Source organism: Toxotes jaculatrix, chromosome 4 (assembly GCF_017976425.1).
Source record: "Toxotes jaculatrix isolate fToxJac2 chromosome 4, fToxJac2.pri, whole genome shotgun sequence".
Lineage (NCBI taxonomy): Eukaryota > Metazoa > Chordata > Actinopteri > Toxotidae > Toxotes > Toxotes jaculatrix.
Genome location: NC_054397.1, coordinates 8,493,647 through 8,505,681, shown reverse-complemented (window position 1 = coordinate 8,505,681; position 12,035 = coordinate 8,493,647). Strand labels below are relative to the sequence as shown.

The following is a 12,035-nucleotide window of genomic DNA, read 5'->3' as shown; positions in this document are numbered from 1 at the left end:
TTCAAACAGTATTGATTAATAATATAACTGAACATTAAGTTGCTGTATGTTGTGCAATCCTTGTAGACTCCCTGCGAGCTCACTGTCAGAAAGTGGGCCCTCCTTTATTTTGAGTTTGATACACTATACTAGCTTCATCTAGTGGCTGCTGGTGTTCAAGTTCAGCTGTTTCATGACTTATCAGACACATCTTCACGCTTTGAGATCAACATGACTCTTCCCTTTCGTCTCACACTGAAAAATGTGTCCTTTGCATCGGCATGTGCCAAAGTAAACACAGAGTTCCATGCACGTGGGGGAAAACAAGTTTGTTTTCAATGTGTGGTTGGTTAATTCTGTGCCTCATTACAGTTTTGGGGAATATTGTTGTGGCTAAGTGAAGGCTCCGGCATGATGTTTGTTTTGAAACCAAAAGCCGAGGTCTTAAATAACACCATGTGGGACATTAGGTGGAAAAGGAAGATGGGTCAGTGAACCACGTTACTAGAAGTAAAAGTTGCTCCAGATCTGAACTGTAACTTGGACAGTGAAGCTGCAAATGAATTGCTTTGTATTTTCCACTTGTACAATGATTTGCAAATGTAAGAAATGTACAGAACACACTATAAAGTATCATCTGAGAGTTCGTCTATATGAAATATACTGACAAAGCAGTGGCTGTTGTAATTAACCTACTCTGTTTGTTTTGTTTGCCTCAGTAACTTGCGGATCCTCCAGAAGTCTACATTGACAACATCAGCAAGTGGTGAACAGTGGCAGGAAAAAGCTCTGTGTCTGGGCTCAGCGGGCTCCTGTGGCTCTATGCTTGTGGGACACATCTTGGGTTTCGGAGAGGATGAACTGGGTTAGTAGGGCAATGATAAGAAACCTACACAGATGCACATATTTCCTCTTTTCTGTCTCTTCTTGGATTCTCAGTCTTGCTTTCCCTGTTTTTTCTTTCTTCCTTTGTTTTGTTCTTCCTCCCTCTATTCAGACAAATGACATCTATGTCAGCTAACATGTTTTCTGAAGTTACTCTGGGGTTTTACCACATGAACCCTTGAAGGCTTGTTGACTTCAAATGACAGATGTCAAAACTATGGAAAAATTGTGGCTTGGAGGCAGTTTGTTGTATATTTATCAGTGGTTCATATATTTACATTATGGTGTGGAATGTTCCACCAGTTAATCTGTACTTACTCTAACAGAGCATAGCTACAAGCTGTTGAAAATCTAAGAAAATTTCAACACCTAGCCAGCAGAAAGTGACATTCAAAACTATGGGGAAACTAATACCTGTTTGACTTTACGTCATTGGCAAAGTCCCAACAGGATATTAAATAGTATATACTTCCTTGTGGATTAATTGTCATTTCCATTAGATAGCAATGATACTCCAAAGACCCACTTACTGTGTTGGGCCACCTACAATGCAATGTTTTGCATGGGTAGAGGGATGTGTTACTGTTCACCTGCAGGGGCTGCAGCATTAAGATAAGATGGGGTGAGCTGAGGTTAGCGGGTTAATATTACACAGAACATTTTACCAGTTGGACCCCGACCAGACTCTCAGAATTATTAACTGTCAGCTCTGGTGTTTCTGATTACAATGAACACATGATGTGGATCACTCACACAGCCATCAGAAATGTTTGATCACAGTCCTTGCCAGGTCTTGGAGTTATTATTTGATGAGGTATTTAAAGATTCCTGCATTTGATCATAATTTGCAAGTGGTGCAAGAATCATGGGAAGGGGGCAGGAGTGTGTCCCAAAGTATGGGCCCCACAGACACATGTTTACAATTTGTCCCCTTATGGAATTTTCTCGCGGGCTTGTTCCTCATTAAATTATCCGCCTGGTTCCCAGTCATGAGTATCCAATTGTCCCATTAAACTCTTTCTTAAAGTCCTTTGGCAAGTGCAGCATTGCAGAAGCTTTAGCTACACTCATTGTCCTCATCTTGTTGTATCCCGTGTCCTGTCCTATAGTCTCCTTTTGTCATTCTTGCTCATGAATTGTATGGACGTTGAAGTGTTAATGCACTTATTTGTGTCTTCAAGCATTAAGCTAATCACTGATGGTATTCACTATTCATCATGTTATAAAGATTGTATCGCAAATCATGCAGATGGATTTTTTTCCATGTGATTTTTCTTCTTTTTAGGCGAAGTCTACATACTGGCAAGCAGTAAAAGCATGGCACAGTCACACAGTGGGAAACTCTACAAGCTGGTGGATCCCAAAAGGTACAATCAAGAACTACTATTTTTCTTGGGTGGTTTGAGTGTGTCAAATTCCTTCAGCCAGCATATGTTTGTACAGTTTGGTGGTTTATATATTTGCACTTTAGGTCCACAAGTAAGTGATCTCCCAGTACTTACACGGACTCCAACAAACTACCCCATCTTTCCTAATTTAATCCTGACTTAATTTTATCGTGAGACTAAGAAAATCACACAGACATGAAGATCTGACGGTTATTCAGCCCTACATCTATAGTTAATAACATTTCACAGCAGTGACATGTTTTCTTTCTCATTTTCCTGCCCAGGTCCTCACTTCTTACACGTCCCCTCCACACTCACTTAACGTATCACTGCAACCAGAACCTTTATGCTCTTCAACAAGTCATCACATCACCACCTGCCTTGGCCAAAACAAATGCTGAGCAGTAACTGGAGAATAACCATAGCATTTCAAAATGTTAGTGTAAAGTATTGCTAACAGCAACATCGACTAGCTGGCAATGTTCACTTTAGTAACCATTGCCTGCTGGTTATTTTCAGAGCATTTGACAGCAGGGTTTATTCTGCTGAGAGTAAGGAAAACACAAAGGCACCTGTTGTCAAGCAAATAGACCTCCACTTATTCTATTAAACACATGTTGAAACATATGCACACGTTCATACATGTAACATAATGCACACTTCATTCGTCATTATGTGGATGAAGTTCAACAACGCTGCAGTACACAAACATCAGCTTTTGCAATGGTGCAATCCAGTCCATTTCCGTGCAGTCTAATGTTTAATTAGTTGATGTTAAACAACTGGAATTTGTGGGGAACATGCGCGTGAGTGCAACTTCATAATTCAAATGTGAGTGTTTGTGTTTGTGTGTGTCTGTGTCTGTGTATGTCAATGTGTCATAATACTTACCATATGCATCACAGTATTAGAAATCATTCTGATAGTGATGGATCTATAAACTGTTTGTGCACAGCCAAGTACATGTGAAAAACATTTGTCACTCAAGACCAGAAAATATGCAGACAGGGCATGAATTCATCCCTCACGATACAGGAGGGATGTATAAGCTTTTCTTTCTGATATATTACCCTGGCAGTAAAGAAATCACTGCAAACATAAGCAGACTTTGTAATTCAAACCAATCGCTTCTTTGGTTTCAATCTGAAGCACATGTATTTCTGCCTATCGTCTTATCAGAACTTTTGTAGGAAGTTGAGAGAGTGAGATCCTGCAGGGTTAGGGCTGTCTGCTGAGGTCAGTAATTGGGTCATGTCCAACTTTGAACTTACTGAATGCACAGGAAAAGTCCCAAATGAATAATATTTCTTTAGGCTAGGTCAGATTTGATTAGCAGAGGCAGATAAAGTAAGAGACGCAGATTCAAAAAGAGCAAAGTTGCATGCCTCAGAATCACAATAGAAACGTATCCGCAGCTGATTATTCCTGGGTGACGACAGTGCCACCCAGGCATTAGCACAATTAATTACACCACAGATGTTTCAAAGGGGCCCTTGTGGCTCGCTCCGTATTTATGTTTTCTGGCATAGCCACTGGACGCATTTCTCCCAAAGAACAATTCTTTCCACCATGAACTGGACTTGTTTAGTCTGTGCAGACCCTGTGGTGTTGGATTCTTGACTTCTAATACATTCTGGCTTCGTTATTAGGATCTTGTTACAGGGAGGATGGAGAGGGGGGTGGCAGGGGGGAGTAAATAGGGTAGCTAACGTGTCTGACCTCAGCGCGTTATCAAGTTTGGTGGTCCTCCCCTTTTTTCTCTTCCATACTGCAGGGACATCTGGACCTTAAAGACCTCTCAGAAAGAGGTTTGTTTTAGAGTATGGTGGTTTTTGTGGTCCAGTATAGCATCTCACACTGTGTTTTGATCAACTGTGTGTTTGGGAACATAGAGGGGGAAAAGAGGAACTGTTAGGGAGAGCGGTAAAGGCTTACAGGGAAACATCAGCCATAAAATCCCTCAGCAGTGTTTGTGTAAACATGTCCTGGCCAGATGACTTCATTTCTAGGTATTTGTTTGTCAGTTGGAGTACCCCTCCAATAATAAATAGGCCACCATGCATTTTGAAACATGCTGAATGTGTGTGGTGTGAGGGTGTATGAGAGAAGGAGAGACTGAAAGCAAGGCAGGGCTTGTTTTTGGTATAGCAGTGGGATAGAAATATCTCCACTCATATTATTGCTATATGATGACTTCAAGATATGTTTAAAGGCTCTGAATAATTAATAACTGTACCTTGGAGTTAAGATTCTCTTTAATTGATCCCAAAGGTTAAGAATGGGCAGCCATTCATATGTTTGATCGTAGGCAAGTTTATTCAAAGTACTTTATATAAGCTGTAAAAAGGTTTTAGGACAAGATAAAAATAAAAATTTAAAGAGTAAAATGCAGTATGCTCTTTTACTTCCTCTATGAGCCTTTAACAACAATTGAACAAAGCAGTAGCCCTCAAACTGAGTGAAATTTCAGTTTGGTTGTGGTTTACTCTGCTCGTATTCTGTAGGCAGGTATTCATCAGCAAGTTTGGCTGCTTTTCAGTCTCACTAAGTCTGCATTTAATAACATAATTATTTATACAGTGAGAACATTATATTTATGCCAGGAACAAATAATGCTAGAAAGAGGCCTTTCTTTTTGAGAAAAGAAAAATAATAACAAAGACATTATGATACAGCACAAGTCAGGAGCCATATAATAAAGTTACATGTTTTCTTATTATAACTCAAAAGGAACACGTTGCCCTTCATCCATGCATGGACAGAATCTGCCTTGCTCTTACTGTTGGTCCTTGGCAATAGCTTAATTGTAACATATAGAGCCAGACCTCCTGCTGATTCCTGGTGTAAAATGCAATTTGCCTTTCTGTTTGTTACAGCCCTTCTTCACAGACGCGAAGGGAAAGCTGTATTATGACGGACTTTTCACACGTTCAGGTTTTGTCAGCTGCAGGCTGGACTGATTGAATTACAGTGAGCACAGACCTTAAAAAGACACTGAACTTTGTATAGGGTCCTGGGACCTGCTTTATGAACTGCATTAGCCATGGAATGTCACAAATCACTGGATGTGCAGGGGAAGGAGACTGCGGCTGCTCGTTTGTGGATATATTTATCTGTATGTGTGCCTCTCTGTTACTGTGTGGGTGGTGGGTATACACGAACATGCACATCTGTGAGCCTGTGTGAGCGTGTGGTACGCTAGCTCCCAGCACGCTGCAGAAAAAGCCTTTTCTTTATTTTCCTATCCCCCCTAAATCTTCCTACATCTCTGCTGTGGTCCTCCCCTTGACAAAGCTGCTTGCCAGTCCCACTGAATAGCCCTGGCTCCTACAATACACAGTAAATTTCTTGCACAATTAAAACAGGGAATGAAGCTACAAAAGAAGCCCCCAAACAATGGAGTCGGATGACAAAACAGCAAAAGAGACCACACTGGGCCGTTTGATTAAGCCATTGTTAGTGTGCACAATGTACACCACTCCACAGCCCTTTTCTCACATATACCTCATGTCAATCAAACAGGCCCTGCGAGCCAACAAGCTAAACACACACAAACACACACACACACAGACAAACATAATAATCAAACAAATCAGGAACAAATTTGAGGCATCCACACTTCTCTGACCAGAGTGGATGTCAGTGTTAAGATATGTTAATGTTTAGCAGAGGGCAGATTTTTCCACAGAACGACAGTCTTAACCCACACCAATCCTCCTATTTCCCTGTCTTATCTTTGCAGTCATTCCTGAACTCGTATACTTAGATCACTTTCCATTTTCATTTTAATTATGATGTGATCTGCTATTTATTTATCTGATTTTTGTCGTCGTCATCATCTCGCTCTCAACTACCTCATGTGTGAGCACTGTCACCCTTCTCCCACTCCCTCGCTCTCACACATACACCACCCCTCCCAAAGTTGATAAATTCCCACAGTGGCTGTTGACCCAGCTGCCTTTGTCAAGTGGCGCTACCAGCAGGTGCTGTTTTCACAGCCACCCTGGCAGTCGTACAAACTGTTTAGTAGCGCTGCTGACCCCTGCCTGCTATTAACAGTGTTAGCTACAGACCCCCCAATCCTCCAGGGACTCTTACTCTTTCTCTCTCTCCCTCTCTTTCTGTTTGCTTCCCTCCTTCGCTCTTTTTTAACTACATGCAGCCTGCAACAACAAAAGCCAGTGTGGATGGAGTCTGGAGTTGGGTGCTGATGGGAGCATGGGAATCAACCTTCCCCCCCATCACCCTCCATCCTCCAAATTTAAAGCAACTTTAACGCACGCACGCACGCACGCACACACACACACACACACACACACACACACACACACACACACACACACACACACACACACACACACACACACACAGTCACAGTATTGTCACTGCCATCAGTCAGTGTGCATCTGGCAGGCATCTGCAACACATTTTTCAAACTGGGAAATGAATAATCACACAGTTAAATAAAAGCAGTTATCATCACACACCATTGTAGTTACAGTTATTTATCCACCAGCTGACAGATTTTTACTGGAGGTCGAAATCTGTATCTGTCTACACAATCAAACCTGTGCAGAAGGTAAAACAAAAATAATATTTACTGTACTAGTGAAGTTCAGAACAGGTGAGACTCAGCTGAATACTTAGACCATCTAAGAGTGAATTCACAGTCAGTTCAACCACCCAGATGGATGTAATATGGTTAATTTACAACACTGCAGATTTCAGTTGTAATGTAACCTTGCTTGGAAATTGTAACCTCCACCTGGTTTTGGTTTCTACTGCTGATTGACCATTTGTTCTCCAGAGGAGAGCAATGAGGCCAGTTCTCCCATGGACTAAGCATTACGTACATATATACACTCACACACACTGACCTCACTACTCATGCCTCTCAGTCTGCAAGAGTCCAGTTACCATGCCTGTGTGTAATAGTGTGCGACTGTGTGTCCTTTAATGTCCAGCAAATAGTGTTGCCTCTCTGGCTTTTTACCTCACTACAACAGAACTGTTTACACATCTATTTTTCTTCCTTTCTCTCTCTTCCACAAACGCACACACAGGCAAATGTGTGTGTGGCCAGTGGGCAACAGGCGGTAACCACGCTTCACATTTGAACTTGATTACACACCCACTGTATTATTTCCAGATTTGTAGAGCGTGATATGAAATAATTCTGTTTCAGCCCATTTGCTGATGTGCGTGTCTGGATGTTTGTCTTAATATGGAACGATTACAATATGTCTCTTTGGTGTTCAGACTTTACACATATGGTGTTGAAATGTGTATGTTTGTGTGTGTCTGCATTTTCCAAATCATGTTTATATCTGCGGGAACCCTGTGTTAACCCTATGCCTTGTTTTGTTCTTCACATAGGGAGAATTTAAGGAAAACATGGTTTAAAATAATAAAAATACCACATTAGCACAGTTATTGTCCCAGCTGTACAGTTTAAGTTCATCTTAGACTGTAGTGGAAAGGTGTCAACACACTGATGGCAAATCAGAGGGAAAAAATCTATAATTTATAGAGATAGAAAAACATTTTAATTCAGATTCAGAGAACTTTATTTGTCCCGAGGGGGCAATTTAACTTCTTTATTATTCAAACTTGCCGTCCCACTTGTAAGATTTTACAAAAACATAAAACACAAACTCTTACAGAACCGCTATCTAGAAAACCTACTGTGAATCCCTGCATATCATCTGAGATTATAAACTGTTTCTTTGCCTCTTTGTACCATTTGACATTGGTGTACAAATGGCTTAAACTATGACAATATACCATACAGAGCAGCAGACATTGTATATCAGGGCTCCACTTTTTCACATCGTGCTCCTAAAAGCAGATATAAGAAGAAGGAAGCTGTCCATTACTAGCCCAGTGAAAGAACCAGTGGACACTGGAGAACTCAATTCTCTTTTGGACGTAATAACCTTGCCAAACTGAGATACAGTATAACTACACACCCTGACTCTGCACTTTGCTTGCCACTCATAAATCAATGCAACCCTGTTTACATCTATAATTATTTTCAGTACAGTCATTGCTATTGGATGTAAGCTCAACATTTAACCTAATTTAAAATAATGAGGGCATGACATAACCTTGCAGCCTCAAAACCAAATATTTCCATTTCTTGTATTCCCTCTCTACTAGACAGCTAAACACAATAATTTTAATGAAACTGTCAATTTATAATAAAACCAATATATAAATTATATTGGTTTTATTATAAATTGCTCAACAAATTACATAAAATGGGACCAGGCTTGTGATGCTTGTGTCCATCACATACTGACTTTCCCTCCTTTTTGACAACTGTTGCAGGCCTCATGCCCCCAAGGAGTGCCAGCGTCAGGTGGAGCCTCCAGAGCTGCTGATGACAGCTTGTTCCAGACACTGTAAGAACGGACACTGCACTCCCATTGGCAAGTGCTGCTGCAGCCCCGGCTGGGAGGGACCCTTCTGCCGTGTTGGTGAGTACCTTTTAGCAGATTTGCATCTGCTGCTTTCACAGTATAATCATTTGCTCAAACAACCATCTGTTCCTTTCCAGATGTGTAAATGAGTTTTAGAAATGCACAACATGCACAGAAGGCCTTGCACAGTTTTTCTCATAAATCATCAAAAAAAACTATGTCAGCTTTTAGGACTCTGATTCTGAATGAGTCAGAACACCAGCTTGTGTTCCTTCTCATCGTCTTTTCCCTCTCTGTCACGTAGCTAAATGTGACCCAGCCTGCCGCAATGGAGGAGTGTGTATGGAGCCAAACAAGTGCCTGTGCAAGAGCGGTTACTCCGGCACCCATTGTGAGAAGAGTGAGCGGGGTATGCCCAATGACCAGGAGAAAGACGGTATACTGGACCACATCATTGACATGACCTCGTACCTCCTAGACCTGACAAGCTATATCGTATAGGGGTGCGCAGAGGGGGGCTGCTCCCCACCGTCATCCTCAAGTTGACACAAATCTACCTACCGCCACCAGCAGACTCTAACGAGGTGTCCTTAATATGGCCTCTTAACCTCCCTCACACCCACACACGCATGTACACATAACATAAAAATACACACACGATCCCCGCCAGACTGCTTTTCATCCACATCGCCATACCAAACTCTTCCTCTTTTCGCCTATAAGCTACTTGCTCTTGAGCACCAGGCCTGGCATCCAAGCCGTGTTCACATTTCAGACAGTCCTGCAGACAGCAGCGAGATGATAGACAAGCATGGCCAAGTTACGGAAGTTCCACTAAGACATTTCCTTTCTCGTTCAGCAAACGCCTGCACATGGCTGACTCCACAGGAACAGGAACTCCACAGGAATAGAACATTTTAACCCAAGACTTTGGATCTTTTCAGGGGCTATCTGTTGCCTGGCTTAAGACCCCCCCCAAAAAAAATGAATGGAGTTTAAGGCATTTCAGCGGAGACAGTTGATTGTTCAGGGGTTCAAATTATGAGGAGCTGCTTGGCTCAAGATCCAGTTTGTGCTCATGGTCCCTTTCAAAACCCAGCAAAATAAATGTCTACATACAACACACAGACTTTGAAGGAACCTCATCCTCAGCTGTAAAAAGCTGAGAAGTCTATGAGAGTCGTGGGTCACAGAGAGCCCACAGTGCTTTGTGCTAAACTATTCTAAAGGCACTAATACAAGAGGGATAAACCATGTTGTCTCACTTTTGATGTTGTATTTAGTTTGTGGGCACATTGTCATAAAAAGCTATAACAGTATACAGTATGTATACTTTGTTTTGCAACACACTTTTGCTATCGATGTACAGAGTGGATCTACAACAGAGAACTGTTACCTAACACAGAAATAGGAACGACTGAGCGAGAACATTGTACTTTGTCAAAGCCAGTTTCATACAATCTGAACGGAGTTACTAGCTCCCATGCACTGTATTCATTTTTTTGTTTCATTCACTTTATTATTCAAACTGAATTTAAACTTATTAAAAGCGCAATGAGAGTAGTTTCACATTCAGACACACACACACACACCACACTAGCACAGGTATGGTTCAACAAACTGCTTTCATTGTGTTACACACTGAAACTGAACCCGGACTCAAAACTACAAAGGGAAGAGAGCGCAGTGATGTATATTTCCAATAGAGCTTACCTAAGTACTACTTAGCATTGCAAAAAAAAACTATAGCATTACTATTGTTATCATAGAGGAGGGTTTATTTTTTTAAGTGTAATAATATATGGGAGAGAATGGTGTTTATAGAAAGCAGTTTTACACTAAGCTTGTCAGTTCATGTCATTTCATGTTGTACTTATACATATGCAGCTTTTAAGAAAGACACGTGAGGAAACATTTCTTTTATTTTTCTGTTTTTTCCCTTTTTTTTTAAACTCCAGTGCAAATTTAATGCATGTCTGTGCCTGCATTGAGTAATTCGGAGCAGTTGGCTGAGTCCATCAACTTTTTTTTCCCCTGACATGTGGCTTCATTACCACTGTCAGAAATGTGTCTCTGTTTGCGAGATGATCAAAGATCCCATCGGGCCACCATGTCATTGTGGGAGCAGCTCACAGTCAGAGGCAGATCTTATCTGTGGAGATCAGATTTAAGATTAGCCTGAGGATCTGTCAAATGGAGATAGGTTTGAAAAAAAAAGTCAAGATTGGACGTTACACTCTAATTAACATTAACAGAAAACAGTTAAACAGACTGGGATTGTCTGGACCCACACTGGTGCATTTATGTATTAATTATTTTTAAGCTCATACAGATGCAGCATGCACACATCCACGCCCATGTTCATCTAACTAATAACTTACCTCATTAAGAACTCTGCATTTGATCTTTTGCCATTTCAAATTCCATAAAATAAGCCTTGTCACAACCATCAGTCACTGCGTTGAACAGTTTTAAAGGCAGTTATAATTTTACATTTTTAATGTAAATTATACACTTTTATTTTGAAAAACAAGTTTCAGTTAATTGAAGTTCATTGTCCATAAAAGACATACTTGTTGCTCATCTCCCACCTCACTCGTGTTTGCTGAAATAAATCAACTCTACCAGGTCTAAATGAGTCAAAATGGAATTCATGCTGTAAAATGGAAAATTATCTTTTTTTTAGCACTTAATGTGAAAGTTGCATTGTAGCTGCTGAGACGGCGTGGTGTGAATAGAATAACCATTTTCATTATTTAAGTAGTTACACAAATAAAATAATTATTTAAGTTCTCTATGTTGTTTTTACCATTGTACTGTATGTGACAATTTTTTTATTCCTGTATTGTAAATAAAACTAGGGATAACTTTGTTTCTCTTCAGAAATATCAATATGTCTATTAAAATTTATAGCATGTCTGAAATACTCTTGTCTCTTTTGTTTTGGTATTAACGGTGCTGTTTGGACAGAAATATTAGGAGAAACTTTCGTTTTTACGCGTCTTTCATTTCCTAATAATTTTCTAACAATTACATAGGAAGTTTCCGGGACAGAACTTCAAACCCATTGAAATACTCATTCGGTATTCATTTATTATCAAGGACCTGACTTTCTATAGAAAATAAACAACATATTAAATTACTTGCTTAAGATAAATTATTCATTTTTGCATGCTCAGTGGGCCTGCTGTGAACCGACTAAAAGACTACCCAGACTTACGTTAGCAATTCCTTTAGTAGCAATTACTTTAGCACAAAGTCCTACACATAATCACCTCATAAAAGTTATAATGATAAGTATGTGAGAAAGGAGTGGCCTATTTTCACATCCAACTGAGCAACATTAGCATTTATATGGAGC

General features: G+C 40.5%; 1 protein-coding gene across 1 annotated transcript in view; it reads left to right on the top strand.

Annotated features, from left to right (window-relative positions):
• LOC121181098 (hedgehog interacting protein) overlaps window positions 1-11,593 on the top strand; it is a 33,483-nt gene extending 21,890 nt beyond the window's left edge. Inside the window, exons 10-13 of the mRNA XM_041036895.1 lie at window positions 699-844; window positions 2,150-2,231; window positions 8,583-8,731; window positions 8,979-11,593. Of these exons, the coding sequence (XP_040892829.1) occupies window positions 699-844; window positions 2,150-2,231; window positions 8,583-8,731; window positions 8,979-9,175 (574 nt within the window). The 3' untranslated portion in view covers window positions 9,176-11,593. The remainder of the gene's footprint in view (window positions 1-698; window positions 845-2,149; window positions 2,232-8,582; window positions 8,732-8,978) is intronic.
• Window positions 11,594-12,035: the final 442 nt, after the last annotated feature.